At 38.5% G+C, this 22,517-nt stretch overlaps 1 protein-coding gene across 1 annotated transcript; it reads right to left on the bottom strand.

Annotated features, from left to right (window-relative positions):
* Nucleotides 1–272: 272 nt before the first annotated feature.
* Nucleotides 273–3,485, bottom strand: LOC137388309 (uncharacterized). Its single transcript, XM_068074797.1, has 4 exons — nt 3,372–3,485; nt 3,122–3,240; nt 1,846–1,971; nt 273–390 (listed from the first exon to the last, which is right to left on the bottom strand). The coding sequence occupies exons 1-4, from the start codon at nt 3,483–3,485 to the stop codon at nt 375–377; spliced, it is 375 nt and encodes a 124-aa protein (XP_067930898.1). The 3' UTR covers nt 273–374.
* Between the last annotated feature and the right edge of the window lie 19,032 nt (nt 3,486–22,517).

Here is a 22,517-nt window from a genome sequence, read left to right as displayed (position 1 = left end):
ATACTACATACTCCCATGCTCACATCTCAATGATCAGATAGACTCTATTTGTATTTCAAGATCAAAGGAGAGACATAAATAGTTACTCAAGTTCACAAAATTGGAAATGTATAACCAGCAGGATGTAGAAGAGAAATATGAAAATGCCAGGAGAGAGCAATACCTGATGGAGCTGAAGGTATGCGAGGAGACTTAACGACTTCTTCAATGCTAGGTATAGGTGTAGAGGCCAAGTCAGCAGCATTGTTGTTCATAATACTGGGTGGAAGAGATTTAGCGGTGTGCAGTCCTTGTTGTGACCAGTCTACTGATATATTCAGGTTTTTTAACTGAGGGGAGGCAATTCCAAGAACAATTCCATATATATGTAGCGATTAGTCTACGAGGGGTCTGCAAAATGAAACATTACACGTCTGAATAGGTATTAGCAAAAAAACATTGCTGGATATTAGCAACTGACATGCCTGACTATTAGCAGCTGTCAAGCCTGGATATTAGCAAATGACATGCTTGGATATTAGCAACTGACATGCCTGACTATTAGCAGCTGTCAGCCCTGGATATTAGCAAGTGACATGCTTGGATATTAGCAACTGACATGCCTGGATATTAGCAACTGACATGCCTGGATATTAGCAAGTGACATACTTGGATATTAGCACCTGACAGGTCTGAATATTAGCTACTGACATGCGTGGACATTAGCAACTGACATGCCTGGATATTAGCAGCTGACATGCCTGGATATTAGCAACTAACATGACTGGGTATTAGCAACTGACATGACTGGATATTAGCAACTAACATGCCTGAATATTAGCAACTGACATGCTTGAATATTAGCAACTGACATGAATGGATGTGAAACACTATTCAATTTCTCATAATTGAATTCTACATTGATTCATAAATTTTGGGTTGTAAAAGGTCAATAGAAAGTCAGCATATCTTATGTCAGCGAAGGATCCTTCCAAATCTTTGCATCTTCCCATTATGGTAATTGTTTCTTTTATACCATACTAGCTGTGCTACCCGGCGTTGCCCGGGTAATAAAAAAGGCTGGACAGAAAATTGAACTGTATTTAACATATAACAGCATTTACCATTCTAACTTACAAACTATCTATCATGTGAGAAGTGTTTTGTACAGTTGAAATAAATTAAGAGAAAAATGAAAACAACGGTGAAGGTTTTAATACTTTGGCAAACTACTGTAACTTCCAAGCTATTAGCCTGGCACAATGCTAATGGAAAACTGCAGTAAGCTGCTAGGCTTCTAATGACGGTACTCTATGGCATTGCGACAGCAATGTAGTCCAGCTGCAGTTTTTCTAATAATAGCTATAACCGGAATGCAGACAGACATACGACACACGGACATACTTTGAGAAATATATATATATATAGATTATCAATTTCGAGAACTTTCATGGCTCGTGTCCCCAATTTTTACATGACAATTACAGGTTGCCAACTCAATTCAACTTGCATTATATGAGCAAATTGCATACAACCTCTAACATCTATTTGAAAATATCATTGCTAGCTGCTCTAATAATCTTCCATCTAATATCCGTTCTCTCCACAGAAAAATGTATTTTAAATTATATGTCAATCAATTTATTCAATTTTATTGGCCAACTGTTGGCTTTTTCTGTTTTATAATTCTTGTATTGCATAACTTGGAAGACGTTTCTGTTTGAAATTAAATTATTGTCAATAAAGTAATACATAGTAAAAACAGCCTGTTCAGTAAACAGATGTGACTTGCAAAGGATTGAAACGTGAACAAGAGTTGAACTGTATTTAAATGTGATAATGATCTTAAAGAGGAAGCAGCCTCACTTAGCCTTGTTTTTGAGTGTGATGTAGTCTCTCTCAAACTTGCTAATGTCGTATTGAATGACGTGAGCTTCTGAGAACTCGACATTCGATGTTTCGTCCTTCTTCAGCGTCTTCACTGAGTGAGTCCTAAACAGAGAGAAATACTGTGAGAACTTATATTTTTATTGAAGGTAAGCTGCTTTCTAGTATACTCACCACACCAACAGGAGTCTGTCTGTATTAGCCAATAGATAGTCAGCACTGGAAGCGGTCTAAGCATCAATGTTTGTACAATATACTATGGATATATAAAACAAAATTATATTATAATATATTTATATAATTTATTCTTCAAGTATATTAATACATTTCATATATTATAATGTTATATCATATGGTAGTTTATATGATACATTTAAATATTTTATTACATATAAAATTATATACATTTTCAAAGATATGAGGGTTCGCTTCGCTCGTGCCAATTCCCACCACAACATGCTGCTCTGGTGGATATAATGTAGTTTATTTATGAATATAAATTTCATGCCTGTAGACATACTTGCTGCCAAAAGAGAGTATTTTGTTGTGAAAAAATAGGCTGACACATAATTCAGTTTGTTATGTAAGTCTATTTTCTTAGCTTTGTGACCCAAAAGTTACAAAGGTTTGCATTATCTATTTTCGTTAACATAAATTCAAAAGCAAAATATTACTGCATCTTTTAGATTAGGCGTATTTTTTAAAATTCGGAAATTCTATCAATAACGGAGCCTAAAATTCCATTAACTAAAATATTAGAGACACTGCACAGTTTTCCAAATAAACTCAGTTGGTGTACTGGAAATGTAAACTAAGTAATGAATATGACCACTTCCAATGCTGGCAGCATATATATGGTCACAGAGTTTAATAATCAATATACAATGTAGATAGAAAGTTTAGGGCAAGTTTGCAAAGTGAAAAGCTACAGATTTTAATTTGCAACATGATCTGCACACGCATATTTTCATGTATAAAAACTTTTTAGAAATATCACACTTACCTTTGATGAAAATTGCCAGATAGTAAAAGCGTTAACACTTTTGATCCTAGACAATATGTTCACAGTTTATTTTCTCAGATTATGATGGGTTACAATAGGTCCATGAGCGTTTATGATCACATTCTGCGCCATACCAATGAAACCCTAGAGCATGTGTGTGAACATGTCAGAGTTTAAGGCAGCAGATATGTCATTATGCTGTAAGTATTGACAGCATAGTAAGCGAGTCTTTCTGCAGTGCGTATGACTTACTTTTTGAGTACAGAGCCAGTAGCCTCCCTTTCCGTCTGAGGAGCTGCACCAGGTTTCTGTAGTAAACTCTGGGATGCTTGACAATTGTACGCTACTCTATCACTCATCTGCAGCGGTGACTACAATAAAAATCAAACATTGATATAGCTAAAAATGTTTATGTTAACACATACAACGTATTGGCATAGAATATAGAACAGGAGACTATACAATGTGCTAGTACTTTCTGGACCACTAACATTGATCTTACCAAATCATCTATGCTCGGAGGTTGAATGTTTTCTAATCCCTTTGTAAGTCCAACTGGAGTCTTAATAAACTGATTTCCAAACTGGAATACGAGGGTGATAGAGGAGCGTCCCATAATCTACAAAGCAGTAGTCTAGAAAAATTCTACTTGCTGGGTGGTCAAGCAATGAACAATAAAAAGCTTAAAATCTGTGAGGCTTCAGATCAGCCAATCACGTGCAGGCTGATAAAATTAGTATCTTGCCAGCTAATTGGCTAGTGTGCCTAATTTTTTGCTAATACCAGAAAGGTAATTTAACTAACAAGTTCTAGATTTGAGGAAAGCTCATATAAGTGCACTTACACCAGGGTAATTTATAGGAGTTGCCTCGACGGCGACCAAATCGGTTTGGTGTAGAACAAAAAATGGTTGTAAAAATGACTGTCTCAGTCGCTACATCAGCAAAATTTTGCATACTATGTTCGTCGATTTTGAACAACCATCATTGACAGAGTACAACATAGAAGTGACCAATGATATATCGCAATGTTAATAGCGAGGCAAATACAAGCAAATGGAATGGATATCGATGTGGTATTTAATTGGCTAAAAAAGGTGACCCATTTTGCAAAGTCGTAGTATAAGTTAGGTTTGGTATGCAAAATACATTTCCAATTGTAAACAGACTGGATGTCATTCCAACTCTCTCAGCGGAGACACAACTCCAATGAACCATCTAGGTGTGAACGCACGGGCAAAGTTAAAAGACAAAAATTGTGCTATCTTAGACATTGAGACACATAAACCTCAAATCGGTTTAGTATTAACTTGTTACCAGCCAAAAAACAGATCTAACGCTCTCAGCTACATTTTCAAATCTATGGAAAGTTTTTGTGCTAAAATCTTTCGGTATAAAAATAAAAAAGGCAGGTAATATTGTGTTCTTCTGCTAACTGCAACCACTTAATGGCACTAAAGGAAAAATGGAAATGTTTTAGGTGAATGAGAACTGGTACAGCCAACCTTGATTGAAATATGTTTGCTCAGTGTAACATCTATTGGATAGCTGAGTTTAGTTTGAGTTCCTGATGGCCATGTCCACTTTTCCACATCATATTCTTGGTTGGTATAAAAGCCACCCGATGATGTTACTAATAGCCTAGGGTAAACAGTGGAAGAATGCAGTTAGCTGTACAATACCACATGACCGCTTTAGACTACGGAACTAAAAATGATACCATTTATATAGAAAATAGATGAGAGACTCATGACTCAAATACAGAAGCAGGTACTTAGTTTAAGAAAGATGTATCTAACACAGAAAGTTGCTGCTGTAATCAATACTTATCTATAGCTCATGATTCTAAATATAAAGGAATTTGAGTGTACATGGCAGTTAATATGGATTGTGCTACACATTCCTTGGTAGTTACAGAGGAGTATTGCGGGTGGTATAGCAGCAGCCTGTGCTGAGTGGCATAAAATTAGCAAGCATGCGTTTATCCTTGTCGTATGCTATTGTGTAGAAGCCTGAGTCAGCACCATGACTTGTTACGATTGCCAGCTCTCCTCCCTCATGGCTGATACAACTGTTCAGGAAACTTGGGCTAAATCAGTGTAAGTAACTACGTATGTCAGGGGAGACTATGCTCATCGTTGATAGGTACGAATGAGTTCATTCTATATAAAGCTTGAATGGAGTTGTGTTCCCTTGAGTAAAAAATTTATTTTAATCATAACCGGTGCTTTTATAATACACACTATCGGAAACATGCCAAATGTTAATAAAAAATTATGTTTTATAAATAAACCCTAAAATTAGACCATTTTATTAGGTCAAACTTCTCAAAAAACAAGAAATAGGAAGAACTCACCATTTTTTTGCCAAATGGCTAATATTTACAGTTTGATAGAGTCAAGAGAGATACATGTAGATACTCTTTAGTGAATTTACTTGGCTATAACTAGTTTCTTTAGATTTTAACGGTAGAGCAGTGGACGAGTACATGAATTTCGTTCGCTTGATTTGATCAACAGACATTGTACCCAACCTGAACAAACTAGAGCTGCTCTTGGTGAACAACAGCAGTAAATGTCTATAAATGTAAACTGTAACTACTAAAAGTAGCTAATGACTGCTCATTGCCAACTGTTGATTGCTTATTGCCAACGATTGAGTATTATTGCCAGCTGTTGATTGCTTATTGCCAGCCGTTGATTGCTTATTGTCGACTGTTGATTGTTTATTACCAACTGTTGATTGCATATTGCCAGCTGTTGATTGCTTATTGCTAACCTTTGATTGCTTATTACCAACTGTTGATTGCATATTGCCAGCTGTTGATTGCTTATTGCTAACCTTTGATTGCTTATTGCCAATTGTTGATTGCTCATTTCCAATGGTTGATTGCCTATTGCCAACTGTTAATTGCTTATTGCCAATGGTTGATTGCTCATTGCCAATGGTTGATTGCCTATTGCCAACTGTTAATTGCTTATTGCCAATTGTTGATTGCTCATTGCCAACTGTTGATTGTTTATTGCTAACCTTTGATTGCTTATTGCCAATGGTTGATTGCTCATTGCCAATGGTTGATTGCCTATTTCCAACTGTTAATTGCTTATTGCCAAGTGTTGATTGCTCATTGCCAACAGTTGATTGCTTATCGAAAACAACTGTTCAAACTTGCTGATTATGTTTCAGAATATAAAGACTGTCAACAAAAATCAGCTTTGCTTCGTAAGTCTACAGCCTTTAAAGGTTGACTCGCAACAAAATTTACATTACAGTTATTTGGTATCAAAAGATTCATCATGTCTTACTCTGTTCTGCTGTAGGTGCAAAATATGTGGGAATGTGATTACAAGCTCTTAAAAGCTCTAAAATGAAAAGCCGCCGTAGATTGGAATCTATTTATTTCTCTGACGTAGTCATGAAATTTTGTTATTGTCTTGTCACATGATGTTCTCACGTGAATTGAAAGGGCACTAAAAAGCTCAATATAAAACTTATCGTAGCACTAGTTTATGACAAACACTTCAGGTTTTACCGAAGACCCCGTATCAAATATAGATGCTCGCTACTTTACAGTTTTGTTTCAGCTTGAACTTTCTAATTTCTGCAGCATTTTTCGATTATCACAAGTGACCAACAGGCTCGTCATGATTATCAGACATTGATATGTACTGCTTCAAATGACACTGAAAAATTAAATGAATTTTTACGGTAAGTTATAAGATATCACTGCTAAAAGTGACATCATTCCAATAACAATAAAATAGGCGCGTAAGAACAATAGACATGGTTTTATGAATGTGTGAAGTAAATTTGTGAAAATATTTCCACAAATAAGGTTGCATGAAAGTGTAAACAGAAACCATCTAACACAACTACGTCACATTTTAGCCGTTTTGGAAAGAGAATCCAAACTACGGCGGTTTCGTTTGGCTGCGATTAACTGTTCGTTTTTGAGCTTTTAAGAGCTTGTAATCACATATCCACATATTTTGCACCTACAACACAACAGAGTAAGACATGGTGAATCTTTTCATACCAAACAACTGTAACGTGAATATTGTTGCAAGTCAACCTTTAAATATAGTAGCGCCAACAAAGTTCGCCCCATTGAATCTCGCGCAACTGCAACATTTCGAAAAATGTTTGCAAAGCTATAATGGTAATGCAAATTATAGCCACACAGACACACACACAACGTACACGTGTACTTAAATGCAGACTCTAACATACCCACAACACACACACAGGCACAGACAAACCCAGTCTTTTCAACAAGAAATATAATTTCGAAACCCACACTTTCAAAATGTGTCTAGCGCACAAACACACGCGCAGAAACACATACGAACGTAGATATGCAACAATAACTGCAAGGAATTTGATCCATTCATCTATCACAAACGATTCTATCAGAGTGTGCAGTGGCAGCTTGATAGCGGTCCTACATAGTAGCAGTTTAATAGTTTAAAATGTACTTTCAACTTTCAAGTAAAAACTTGTCCTTTAAGAGCACGGTACCCTTTTGACAGATTTGAATAGCTTGTTGCGATTAAATAAAGTTTACCCTATTGAATCTTGGGTATCGGAAGTATTTGGAAGCTTGTTTGGAGAGCGATGACGGTAATTCTAACAATAGACACGCGCAGAGACAGACAGACACACATTCCTATACTTGCTCGCAATTGCACAATAACACAGACAGACACAAACCTGCACAGACGCACACAATGCACACACACTCAGATATGCCAACAAATATGCAACAACACAAATGTATAAATTTTATCTGTCTATCTATTGCAAACTTTTACATCAATAGTTGCATTAGAATATAGATAGAGGTCTTACATAGTGGCACTTTGATAGTTTTAAATGTACCTTCAACTTCCAGGCTAAACACTTGTCCTTGAAGACCATGGTGACCAATTGTCAGATTCGGATAGCTTGTTGAGATTCAACAAAGTTCAACCCATTAAACCTTGGGTATCTGCAACATTTGGAAAAATGTTTGCTGATTAATGACGGTAATTCTAATAATAATCACGCAGTCACATAGACAAACAAAATCACATTCATGAATTTGCTAAAGACTGCACAGGCACACATAAACATAGACACACTCACACATGCGCGCACACACACATGCGCGGACACACACACGCGCACACACACACGCACACACATGCACGCACACAAACACAAACAAGTAGGCCCTATACACAAGCACGCACACGCAGACATGCATACACACGTATACACAAGTGAGGGCACGCACACACACGCAAACACACACACATTTAGCAGTTTTAAATGTACCTTTTACTTTCAGGTATAAAACTTGTTTTTAAAGTGAATGGTAACCTCTTGACTGATTAAAACAGCATAGAGTGATTGAAGAAAGTTCCCCCATTAAATCTCGCGATATTGCGCCTTTTGGAAAAATGTTTGCAGAGGATTGATGGTAATTCTAATAATAGTCACGCAGACACAGAGACGAACAAATACATTCACATACTTGCTCCCAACAGAACAGGCACAGATATAAACGTGCACAGCCATACACACAGACACGGAAACCGACACACAGTACACATACACCACACACGCGTGCGCACACACACAAACTCGTAGATACACAAACACACACAGGTGTACAGACACAAACATGCACAGAAATACACAAACGTGCACAGAAATACACAAACTCACAAACAGAGACACACACAGAAACACACTCAGGCGATTAAACAGACACACACTTGCATGCACACATAGTCGCACACACACACACCCACACACACGCACACACACACAAGCGCGCGCACACACACAAGCGTGCACACACACACAAGCGCGCGCGCACACACCAACATGCATGCACATACACACGCACACACATGCAAACAAACACATTTAATAGTTTTAAATGTACCTTCAAATTTCAGGTTAAAAACTTGTTCTTGAAGATTATGGTAGCCACTTGACAGATTGAAAATCTTGTGATTGAACAAAGTTCCCCCATTGAATCTCGCGTGTCTGCAACATTTATTAAACTTTTTTTGCATCTAAACATTCAAATCTAAACGTTACTGCAACGTTTAGATTTTTTATTGCAGGCGATGTCAGTAATTCTAATAATATTCACAGTGATAGACACACAGTCATATACTGGCTCACAAGAGCGGACACACACACATGAACACAGACAGATACATATGCGCAAATGCACGCAGTCGCGTGCACGCACACTAGTGTTGGGCCGGTATCTAATTTAGTGCCGGATCGGATATCCTTGCACATTTTTATCGGTTTTCCCGGTATCGGTATCCATTGTATTTACCATCTTCGGTATCTTTGGCCAACTAAGAAAGTTCGGTATTGTCGGTACTAATGTTCGGTATGTGGTTATCAGTGTGTCTTTAAATTGTTTAAACTTTAAATCATAACTGTCTCGAACAATTCTTATCGTTGTGCAAAAAGTAACCTGTGCAAAAAACATTTTTTAGTCAGCAGTATATTGTTGCGGCAAAGAGACTCCTTGTTTTAGAAAGCCAAAAAAGAAAAAAAGATAGAAATATAATTTTCATAATATATGTTTTTATTGTTTATTCAATTAAAAAATATAGTTATTGATACAAACGTTATGTATAATAAAGAACAGATAGATAATGACAAGGGGCTCTCTTTGTTAAATATACTGAAACAGTTTACAGAAATCTTACTATCACACATTGTAATCAGGTAATGTAATCACATAATTATACGCAGTGCAATTAGAGTCCAGTCCCGTGAGAGTCTTTATACATCCTCCCATCTGTGGAGAACTCCCAAACCTTCGAGGCTGGTGGCATTATCAATGTAACGTAATATAATAATAGATACAGTAAGCAGGGAAATTTTCGTTGAATTTGCTCGCCAATGCGAGCTGAGATTAACATGTTCGTCACGAAGCGTTTCAAAAATCTCTCCGGACATCCGTATAACCATTTACCGGTAGGTTTTAACGGATAAATACCAATGATATCAAACCGGCCGCGGATACCTAGCTGTCACCGAAAATTATTGGTTTCCTCGGATACCGAGAATCCCTCGGTATCGGTAAGAGCGGATAACCCAATACCGACCCAACACTAACGCACACGCTTGCACAGACACTCACACAAATACCCACCCACGCACATGCACACACACGTTTGCAGGCACACATGCACACAAATACCCACCCACGCACATGCACACACACGTTTGCAGGCACACATGCACACAAATACCCACCCACGCACATGCACACACACGTTTCCAGGCACACATGCACACAAATACCCACCAACACGCATGCACATACACTTATGTAACCAGATATGTGCCAGTAAGTGCAATGTATTTGATTCGTTCATCTATCACAAAATGTTATATTAAGAGTTTGCAGTAGAGGCTTGATAGTGGTCCTACATAGTAACAGCTTGATAGTCTTTAGTGTAGTAGCAACTTACAAATTAAACACTGGTCCTTGAAAATCAAGGTAATCTCTTGACAGACTTTAAAATCTTGTTGCAATTGAACTATGTTTAGCACATTGTATCTCGCTTATTAACAACATTTGAAACAATGTTTGAAAAATATTGACAGTAATTCTAAAACTTCACACACGCACACCAGATACCCACATTAGACACATGCGTACACGACACACACACGCACGCACACACACGCAAACCCACACGCACAAACACACACATGCACAAACACACAAATGAAATAACTAAACAGTTAAAATATTCCAGACACATGTTAAACAAACATACAAACAACTACAACCACACATACACAAAATGCTTATACACAAACAAGTAGAATCATACGCAAAGAGATACACCACACATACTGCATTCAAATGACACAAATTCATTCACACACATAACCGCTCACACGCACCACCACTCCGCCACACATACACCATACTCATTTTGTATCCATTAAATAATAAATATTTTAGCAATATATATATATATATACAGCCTTTTTTGGGTATGCTTAGGTTTCCAAGGTATATTTCTATTATTGCAAATTACAGGTAACTAATATTAAATTACTTTAAACTTATATTGCATTTTAACTGTGTAGACTATTGTTATAGCTCCATAAATATTTATCAATGTATTAATTCTAGAATGTCTCTTAATGCTACTGCAGCAGCTAATTAACCTTGATATACGAGCTTAGTGTACTCCAGTACTGAACTTGCATGGAAGTTTTCCTGTATCTTAAAGCACTATTTATCTCCTTTATAAAATTACTATAATTGTATAAATATCATAATAAACAATCAAAACAATAAATAATCACTATGAATCAGTATAAATATAACACGATTCATTTCCATGCCATGAAAGACAAGCACCTAAAAACTGGACAACATGATGAAAACCATGTTTTAAATCGTTGTTATTCACTGCCTACACTCACAAGCTAACGAAGACCTATTTAGGGGTTATGATTTGCAGAAAAGTCCAACATTACTATGTTGAGTACCAAACAACGCTTTTACCCTTGAGACAGACATAGTGTCCAACGTCAATGTAAAAATGAATTGACGGCATCACAATTGGTAGCTGAAATTTTTGAAGCTTCATCACAAAACAAATTTCAAATTTAATATGTCAATTTAAACTTGATTTTAAACATCGAGTTGAGCTTACTACACACACTTAAAGAATGATTTAATCAATCTATATATAGATACTTCTCAATGTTGTCTGTATGTGTGTAGTTCCAGCTATAGCTATTAAACTCTTGGAGCAAACCACCTGTATCATAGAAGATTTGTTCTCCGACCCTCCGATTTGCCAGTGTGACGCCTTACCAATTCAGCCATACAAGCTTGGATGTATTCATTAGGCGATAAATGTTACTATATGGGAGCAAATGCACTACCGATCTCCGCCTTGACCTAATGTAATGGTGTAATGTCATGAGAAGTGGTAGCTCTTATTAGTAAGCTTACTCAAACTATTAATTGGCAATGTACCAGGCTAATAACAAGTGGCAAGCAACTCTCATTACCCCTCATTGTTTATAAGCTGATTTTTAACACCCAGGCAATGCCGGGTAGCACAGCCAGTATATATATATAAACCTCAGTGTCTGTTTGTCAGCTGTTGGTTGTTTATTCAGCTTTAGCGATAAAACTGTAGGAATTAATACTTGGAATTGCACTGGGTTTAAACTCAAAGACACGACCGAAGTCAAACTGTAGACAAGCCTAAAGGTTGCAAAGTAGTTCCTGAAGAGCAGCTAACCACTACGCTACACTGTCATAGTAGATATACTTAGTAACAAGAGGGGCCATACTAATTACACCTGCCAAATAATCACGGCTTCATGCTTAGCTAGCATTAGGCATGAAACCATGAATGATTGGCGGGTATAAGAAGCATGTCACACTAAGTTAACATTAAGCATGAACCCATGCCAGAAGAAAAATGGGAGCTAATGCATAAAAAATGTTCAAACTCATATGACCAACAAGACTATTGTAATCAGTAGAGAACTGCAGCAGACACTACTGACAGAACAGTATGAAGTACACAGAAATAAACAAAATACCTTCATTTAAAAGGCACGTAAATTTTGTTTATGTTATGTATTTTGAGGCTAAAATCTAATTTGTCTACATGGTGCTTCTAAACATAATAAAAATTCAAAATAAACACAGTACACACAACATTGTTTGCACAATTACATCGACTGGTTCAGCTGTGCAAGAAAAGAATTGCGGTCAGAAGACACTGTGGAAGGTGTTGAATATGGCCAGATGAATATAGAACTTATAATAACTTATAAATTTGCAGATTTGTATTATAGCTTGATTACGGTAATATGAACTTGGCTTACAATGAATCGTTGCTCATAACGGGTAAAGTTACCTTTTTGCAACAGGTATTAATGTGTACAGTCAAGCAATAGTGCTTCTTAATGTATGTTACCATAGAATTCTTAGTGATAAAGCTATACTATAAAAAGGTTAAAAACTTTATATAATGGCATGATGATCCATTATGCCCGTGGGCATTACATGGATATTTACTAAAATCAAAATGAATGAATTCAAAAAAAAGGTTATTTTAAATCTGCTTTTCTTTTCCGTTTATGGCCTACTTTTTTCTCTCACTAGAATGAAACAAGAAATTATTCGCAATTTACTATGATGATGCTTGCACCAGTCCATCTAATAAATTCTAATTCCATTATAAAATGAGAACTTGACATGGTCCAAGCGAGAATGAGAAGCGACACTACCTTTTCAAAGAGAATATGAACTATTATAAGATATATAATCATTCAATCATAATCAATGTCATATTGATCAGATTCAACCACTTCAATAATTTTTTATCAAGCTTTATGAGCTACCATCATTGCTCTTGCCATTCTGCCACAAAATAACTAAGTTGTGGGATACCTCTGAGCAACTCAAAGAGAAAAGCTGGAAATTAAAAAAGCAGTGACATCAAATACAAAAATAAAATGAAAAAATGTTTTACTTACTCTGTAAAACTAGTCACAGTAAAATTAAAATACTTATTTTAAAACCAAAGTAAGAAAGTGCAGAGACTTTCAATAAAAAAATACTACCAAAGACGTACCCTCGGTGTACATGTACAAAAACATGCGCAGCGGCGCCTGAGGCGGCCGCGAGACAATAAAGCAGGTCAGTATGTTATGTTAGTACAAAACGATGTAGTAAGAACAAACATATAATAGCTATAAAAAGAGTGCTTAATTTAAAACAGTGAAAATTAAAATAACGCAGATAAGATGTACATACGGGTATCATATGCACGGATGAGTGCATTTATACATTGCAAATGAGATTCAGTCCGGTCTAGAGTGTTGAATGATGTCCACTTGCTGAATATAAATAATTAACATGGCAAAATCTGCTATCTCCACAGAAGGGATGAATAATTATAGACATATATACCTATAGCTCAACCGACTAAAACTTGCATCAGGAGTGTCACAAAAATTCACTACGGTAGTGTACGATCGATCGCTTGGGAAACGTCAAGTCAAGGTATTATTTCTAAAGTATTATTCATTGTGATGATAATGCTTTGGAAACAAGTAAAGATATTTAAAAATACAATAAAAAGAAAAATACAAAGGGTTAGACACAAACCTTTAATAGTTGACTCAACAAAAAATAAGATGACTACCGAAAATCGCATAACAAGCATGCAAACTTATGCATGGATGAGTGCATTTATACTTTGCCAATGAGATTCAGTCCGGTCTAGAATGTTGAACGATGTCCACTTGCTGAATATAAATAATTAACATAGCAAAATCTGCTATCTCCACAGAAGGGATGAATAATCCCACGACCAAACACGAGCGAAGCGATTGGTTGGGAGATTTATGATAAACGCACATGTGCACAAAACTTCCGAAAATTATTCATCAACAATGAGAAGAACCCTTGCCTCGAAGTTTCATCAACAAATTTAACCATCGTTTTGTAGAGTCGTTGAAGTATAATAACGATACAAAACACATATAAGCCTATTTACATATATGTTACCAAGTCTTTGTAAACCGTTGTTATTATCTTAAAACTTACCCATCTGATCGGATTATATACAAATAGACAAATTTATTTGGACGAAAATCGTTACTAAAACTTGCTAAGCCTCACTTTTAAAAAATTAAGACCGGAAATTGAAACACCGAGCGACAGAGAATAGAACGATCAAGTCGTGCGCACTTAACGATAAAATAACGTGTAATCTTTACGAATCTATAGCATTGTCGAATTGCCGAATGTTTCGGTAACTAACGTTGGAGTACTGAAATCGTTTCATTTTTGCCAATTTCAAAGTAACTGACATTTTAGACAATTTTGAGTACTTTGGTATTCTAACTGATGTCCAACGCAGTGTAAGTAAAGGAAATGACGATGATAATTTTTTCTAACGATTCTTATGAGATTATTACGATATTTAATTAGAAGTTTAGATATTCTTCTTGATACTTTTTTATATTGTTAGCTATGACGTTTTGAAATGTAAACAAAATTGTGCATTGGTTTTCTATTATTACTGTATTACTATATTAATAATATTGGTTATTCTAATAATATCAGTGCATTTTACTTCTAATATTGCATTTCTCCTATTGCAGGAGGAGAGATATAAACATAAAATCTTTTCTTTCATTATTGCTGTTTGTCATGACCAAACAATTTTTTAAATAGATTTTCTAAAAATCTATATAAATATCACTTCTTGATATTATTAGCTATGACGTTTTGAAATGTAAACAAAATTGTTCATTGGTTTTATATTATTACTATATTAATAATATTGCTTATTATAATAATATCAGTGCATTTCGCTTCTAATAATGGCCAATATTGCATTTCTCCTATTGCCGGGGAGAGATATAAACATATAATCTTTTCCTTTCATTATTGCTGTTTGTTGTATATAATAACACCCACACCCAGTACATTACAGCTACCATTGCAGTTATCCTATTGCACTGCAGTGCCATTTGACTGCTAATATTGCATTTCTCAATCATCTGCACCCTTTTTTTTCCAATATCACTTTAGTCGTAGGCTGTATGACAGTGGAATTTCTAGTTATAGACATATATACCTATAGCTCAACCGACTAAAACTTGCGTCAGAAGTGTCACGAAAATTCACTACGGTAGTGTACGATCGATCGCTTAGGAAACGTCAAGTCAAGGTATTATTCCTAAAGTATTATTCAAGGTGATGATAATGCTTTGGAAACAAGTAAAGATATTTAAAAATACAATAAAAAGAAAAATACAAAGGGTTAGACACAAACCTTTAATAGTTGACTCAACAAAAAATAAGATGACTACCGAAAATCGCATAACAAGCACGCAAACTGTTTGAAAATACAACAAGATTAGCTCAGGTTCTTCATAATTCACCTTTTAAACAACCCTGTTTTCATAGCTTAAAGTGCATCACTTTCAATGTAAGGCTATACAAAATTAGAAAAGTAATTATTATAGTCGTTAAATAAAGAGAGGACAACTTCTAATTAAATCATCGAAACTTTAAGTCGTAGTAAGTTTTCAGTAAAACTATAGCATGTAAGATATTAGTACACCGTACTCACTTGCTATGTTATGGTGTTATATTATTTGCAAAACGGAAACTTTATAAAAGAAAGCACGTAATAGTGTAATTAGCAAAAATATAGCAAACATAGTAATACTATGAGATGAAAAAACAAATCAAAAAGACTAATTTAAAGCACCCTATTTTAGCTATCTAAAATACAAAAACTAAAGTGGCTACCGAAAATCGAGTAACAAGCACGAGCGCTGATTTGAAAATATCATCAAAATTAGTTCAGGTTCTTCATAGTTTATCCTTTAAACCACCCTGATTTTATAGCTAAAAGTGCATTAGTTCAAATCTAAGGCTATGTAAAATAGAGGTGCAATAATTATAGTCGTTAATTAAGGAGAACACAACTTCTAATTAAATCGTTAAAACTGTAAGAAGTAGTAAGTTTTCAGTAAAACTATAACATGTGCCACATGTTGGATATTAGTACATGCTTGCTATGTTATGTTATTTGCAAAACAAAAATGTTATAAAAGAGAACTCATCAAAGGGTTAAATAGCAAAAATATAGCAAAAATACTAATACAGTCAAACATGGACAACTCGCCCACGGATAGCTCGAACACATGGTTAATTCGAACATTTCCTTTGGTCCGTTCCCACGTAATGATAAATTGCTATAGATAACTCGAACTCAACATTGTTAATTCGAACTGTTTTTTTGCCCAACGGCTACCGAAACGATTGTTATCGCTTTAGAAAATCACTTTATTCAAAGCCATAGAGGTAAACTTCATCTTTTCGTAATTCATAAGCGTCGTTATTACCACTATCGGCAAAATATTTTTGTGAACGACTTTTCTAAAAGTTTGGTGAAAATTGATTTATACTGCGATACGATGAATAGCACGGGCTAGCCGGGTCACGCGCGCAAGGATTTTTGCCACGCACATACAAAACAAAAATCGCATGTTGTTTTGTATGTGCGTGGCGAAAATCCTTGAGTGCGTGACCCGGCTAGCCCGTGATGAATAGTTTTACGACGTTGATTCCGTGTTGAATCAACGTCGGAATGTTGAATGTTTAAAACATCTTAAAATTGGTGTAATTAAACGTATACGTTGTCTGAGCTACAAAAAACTATTCATCGTTTGACCTAAACACAGAATACGTGTGTACATTCAATAAGTATCTATTAAAAAAGCGTGAGTGATATAGAATGTACCGTAAAACCTCGTAAAACTTCTAATTGAACTGCCTCGGAGTGTTGCTCTTAACGAATCCCAGATAAAGTAAGGTAATCTGCATAAACTTCAAGAAAAAGCGGCAAAATTGATCGTGGGTAAAACCCCAAAAGAAAAAAAAAGTCTTTTCTTTTGAGCATTTCAACAACGATCAAGTTTTGCCAATGTCAATCTAAAAAGCGTCCTGGCAATAACATCACCTCAAACAACAAACCAATCTCAAGTGATAGAAAAATCTCTATACTTTTTCATGAAAACGTTTTAAACTTTACATTAGAAGCATTTAATTTGAAACAAGCCATTTGTGCTTGTGATTTATATTATAGTTTGTATATGTACATGTATCTACTAATAAATAAGTAAATATATGGACTTGTGACAGTGCTCTGATAACTTGAACGCTCTGATAATTCGAACACTTTTGCTCGGTCCCTTGAAGTTCGAGTTATCCATGTTTGACTGTACGATAATAGAAAAAAAACAAGTACAAAAGATTCTTTCAAAGTGTCAGATATCAGTTCTGGAAGAAACCAGGCAAACCTATTTTGCCAAGGAAACCAAAAACTACTATGACCTGTGATGACAACAATACACACAGAAATGAAATTTAATGACCTATTCATCTTAACACAACAGACAGACCACCTTAAAGGATGTCAGATGCTAACTAGACAGAAAAACCACAAATCACTGTATCTCACCGTAATATATACATTTATTTATATACCTATTCAGATTCAACACAGCTCATCAAAATATTGCATAAACATTGGAAAGAGAGACGTGATAGCTGAGCAGCCATCCAATCCTATAGAGAGCCTGTACAGAGGAGAAGAGAGCCTCCATGCCTACATCCCCAAGCTACAATAAAAAGAGTATGTCACATAAATAATAACTGCATGGCTTGAGCTTACACTTTAATCTTTGTATTTTATGCTTTTACTTTATGTTAGTTCTAAATTTTCTTTTTTATGCTATTTTTTGTTTTATTATACATTGGTAATGCCAAAGCAGTCTTAAGAAACTATCAAACTCATGAAAACCAGTCATTTCAACTATGTCTCCATGAGATTCCATTTAATCATGGAATGTCCCAAGGAGCTGACTTCTAGCAGCAAGCAGAGCCTCAAATAATAAAAGAATGGAGCAAAATACATACTCCAGAATTTTTCTAGATTTTTAAAGCTAAAAACAAAAGAGATACATACACTTTTATAAATTTTACACTCCAAAAATTGGCTAAGTTTTGCAAACATCATGAGCTTCAAAAAAGGATGAGCTGAGATGCTCCACCACAGCTAATCCGCTGCGATATGCTTAGTCAGCAATTGCACAAAGTTTGCAAAATGCTAACTAGAAGCCAATTAAAAGTTGTTATTCTCAGACGGCTTGTATATAAGGAGCCTCTGAGAGTGATTAAGACAGAGAGAGGAGAGGCCAGAGGGAGGCCAGAGAGAGCGGGCCAGGGAGGCCACGTTGGTGAAATTGTATACCGCTTTTACTACTTTTTTACCTCGAGGAGATAAAGCCATTTGGCTGAATACTACGATAATACTTGTACGTTTCTGAGGACACATTTTTTACCACTCATTGTGACGAGATATACACTTATTATACTACGAATTATTTGAACGATTTTTTTTATTCGTTTTATGCCCAAGGGAGGCTTGTTATTGATAAATATACTTTATATTGTGTTGGATCCTGCGACCAACACGTAGAGGCGACTAGGTCGACTTACACCACCGGTCCACATCAACCACCTTACACCAGGAATTGCTCCCTGAGTGGTACTATACTAGTTCGACAAGGTCGACCTGAGGTCGACGAGGTCGACAGTGTTTCTGTGGCTTTACTCCCAAAGCACAGTCCATAGACTGAGTCTTGGAGTAAAGTAAGTGCTCAGTGTGGTTCTGCTATTGCGCAAGTAACAGAAGAGTATGGTTCCAAATGCAAGGCATATATTGAACAACCTAAATGAGCCGAGGCTCTGCCTTAAATACAGCTGATTATGCAATTAAGGTAGCAAAGGCCAGCCTCCTTTAGGGGCGTGGTTACATAAATGAAAAAGGGAGCACAACTCCAAATGATATAAAGAAAAAGGAGATGGCAACATACGTTTCCATCACACACGCCGCCCCTATAGACGACCATCGGCTATATAAAACAAACCAAAAAGAAAAGAAAAATAAAATAATATGAGAGAACACAAACTAACTGAAGCATACCAAGAAAATAGGGATAAACAATGTCTTTCGGTCGCATCTTTTATGGGGTCGACATTCGGTTCTCCAGGTCTTCTAGACGACGGGCCGTCCGTCTGAGATTGGAGGCCTCTTCCCGAAGGACGTCCACCGTGACTCGGGGTCGAATATCCCCCAGTCGGCTCTGGATGCTTCCGACCGTGGTTAATAGTTTCCTGGGAGCTGGGATCGGCCATTCCAGTGGAATGATTAATTCGGATAGTAGCGGCAAGGTTCCGATGATTGGAGAAGCCTTCTTTACTGTTTCTTTCGTTACTTCCATGGTTAGAGGAGGTGCAGATGTATACGCTTCGAGTTGACAGCAAGCAATGAGCGCGCTCTCTCTGGTGTCCAAGATGGCCACCCTCTGACCTTGACCTCTGGTGGCTTCTCCTGATTGGACGGCGCTGGTATCATAGTCGGCTAAATACGCAGGAGGCTTTCTTACTCGTTGGGGCCGTGGGGTGTTTCCAGCCCCGGCGTTACTAGCCTGGGCTCCTACATTTCCCGTGGTCCTTGCCTCCTTGGTTGTCAATCTGCAGCCAGGGTCGGGGCCAGCCCTCGAGTTAGGGTTGCGTTCCCCTGGAGAGACCAAGGGATCTTCGCCGGGAAATCGAAGTGATTCCAATCTTCCTGGCGATTGGAGTATTGGTAACTCCATTAGTCGGCTAGGCAGGAGTGATTCTAGAATAACGGCATCCGGATTATTGTTTCCTCGTGAGACTCGTCTCCGGGGGTGACCTCTCATGTTAGGACGTCGGGCAGGCTCGACTTCAACTGGGGCTCGTCCTTGTTGCACCGGACTAGGGCGACAGAGCCTTAACCTTCCTTCAGCTTGAGTGGATCGCTGTCTATACCTTTCTATTTCATAAGTATGATTTTCGTGACTCCTTAGTACGCGATAGGGTCCCACATACTTGGCCGCTAATTTTGGATTTTCCCCTTTTCTCCGCCGCTTGCTTAGTAACCATACGAGGTTACCCTCATTGAATAGCGGAGGCTCTCTCACATCGGTTGACACAATTTCCTTCTGTCTATCTCGGAGGAGAGTATGGGCTTGCATCAACCGGTCGTGAACAGTCTGGACATACTCGTGTATGCTTGTAAATGATTCCAGCCTGTTTCCATACAGCAACTGGTCAGGAAGACGAAGCTCTCGACCCAACATCAAGTAATTGGGTGTTTCCTTAGTGGCGGAGTGCGGTAAACCTCGCAGCGTCCGCATGATTTGTGGCAGTAACTGATCCCAATCTTCTTGTCCTCTGCCCAGTAAGAGGGCTCGTAGGGAGTCACCCAGTACACGATTATTTCTTTCAACCACACCATTCCCTTCGGGGTGGTACGGAGTGGTCCTAGATTTGTTGACTCCCCACAGGTCACATAGCTCTTGGAATAAAGAGGACTCGAATTGGCTCCCCTGGTCGGTGTGGATAATTTCGGGCAGACCGAAGTAGCTGAATATTCTCTCGTCCAAGACCTGAGCTACCGTTGGGGCTGTAGCGTCGGGGATGGCTAAGGCATCTGACCACCGAGTGAAATGGTTAGTGAGCACCAACACCCAGCTATTTCCTCGAGGGGTCTGAGGTAGGGGTCCCACCAAGTCTACGGCTAGGCGTTGCCATGGCCTCCCGGCGTACAGCCGTTGTCTGTTCCCGGAGGTCCGGCCTTTTCCCGTCTTGGCCCTCTGGCAAACTTCACAAGAGAGAACTGCCCTCCGGATATCTCCAGCCATGCCCGGCCAGTACCAGTCCAGTTGGACGCGTTTCAGGGTCCTCTCCACACCGCAGTGCGTTTGTTCGTGGGCTTTCCACAGGATTTCCTGTCTCAGCGTTTGCGGGCATACCACCACCACCCTTTCTCGCCCATTCTGAATGAGATGAAGGGTCAATACACCTGACTCGTCGAGCTGGAGCTGGTGGAACATCCGGGCCAATCGCTGCAGCTCGGGGCTGCCTACTTGCAGCACGGCCTCTTCTATTCTCTTCCGGTTCCTGACGGCCTGGTAGATTATCCCTAGGTCGGTAGCGGGTCTCTGTTGTAGTGCCCGTACTTCATCTAGCTAAGTCTGCACCACTGTCAACCGTTCTGGGACCTTTGGGACCGTGCTTTCACCAGCTCCCTCAACGACTCCGGTTTCACCTGCCATCTGGATGGCCCGTAACCGAGAGTCTTGAAGCCTTCTGGGAGGGTTGTCCAACACTCCCGGTGACCCCGCACCGCCTGGCAGCCGTACTGGAACTGGGCTGGCTGGTGTGGGAATCGGGAGGCCGGGCCTTGAGGCATGTCCGCTGCTGGGTAGTCGAGGCCATTCGTCTTCATCCAACTGGCGGGCGTTGGGACTGGGTGTTCCTGTACCTCTTGGTGGCTGTACCGGAACCTGGTCCACCGGTACAGTAGTTTCCCAATTTGTTCCTGGGGTTACTAGAGAGTCACACACTTGTGACCTAGTTGGCCCTGATCCCGCTTCTCAATGGCAGCACACTGCCGGCAGTCGATGCACTGTCATCGACTCAATCCATCGGCGTTACCGTGCTTAACACCTTTTCGATGGATAATTCGGTACTTGTGCTCGGCCAGGCTCTCCAGCCACCGGGCCACCTGGCAAGAGGGTTCCTTCTTCCGGTGCAACCAAACCAAGGAGGCATGATCGGTCCGGATCGTAAATTCTCTGCCATATAGGTAGGGCCGGAAATGTCGGACAGCCAGCACAACTGCCAGCAGCTCTCTTCTAGTCACGCAGTAGTTGCGTTCGGCGGAGGAGAGGGTCTTGCTATAGTAGGCTATAGGTCGCTCCTTGCCTTGCTGGGCCTGGGATAGCACAGCCCCGGTCCCTACGTTACTAGCATCGGTATCGAGCATGTAGGGCAAGGAGGGATCGGGATATGCCAGTACTGGAGCGTGCGTCAGTGACCACTTGAGCCTAAGAAAAGCTTCCTGTTCCTCTTCCTCCCACTTCCAGGGGACCCCTTCGCTTGTCAACAAGGTGAGAGGTTTGGCGATCGAGGCGTAGTCAGGTACGTATCGGTGATAGTACCCAGTGGTACCCAA

The sequence above is a fragment of the Watersipora subatra genome, chromosome 2 (assembly GCF_963576615.1).
Source record: "Watersipora subatra chromosome 2, tzWatSuba1.1, whole genome shotgun sequence".
In the NCBI taxonomy this organism is placed as follows: Eukaryota; Metazoa; Bryozoa; class Gymnolaemata; order Cheilostomatida; family Watersiporidae; genus Watersipora; species Watersipora subatra.
The sequence above is the reverse complement of the archived record's forward strand: the minus strand, read 5'-3'. Positions and strand labels throughout refer to the sequence as shown.

What these genes read in the sequence shown, in the direction of transcription:
- LOC137388309 (XM_068074797.1), bottom strand. Translation starts at nt 3,485, where the DNA reads ATGGGACGCTCCTCTATCACCCTCGTATTCCAGTTTGGAAATCAGTTT. An exon ending in CTCCGAGCATAGATGATTTG is followed by an intron (nt 3,241 to 3,371) that starts GTAAGATCAATG and finishes TTTTTATTGTAG; the next exon opens with TCACCGCTGCAGATGAGTGA. An exon ending in ACTGGCTCTGTACTCAAAAA is followed by an intron (nt 1,972 to 3,121) that starts GTAAGTCATACG and finishes CTCTCTGTTTAG; the next exon opens with GACTCACTCAGTGAAGACGC.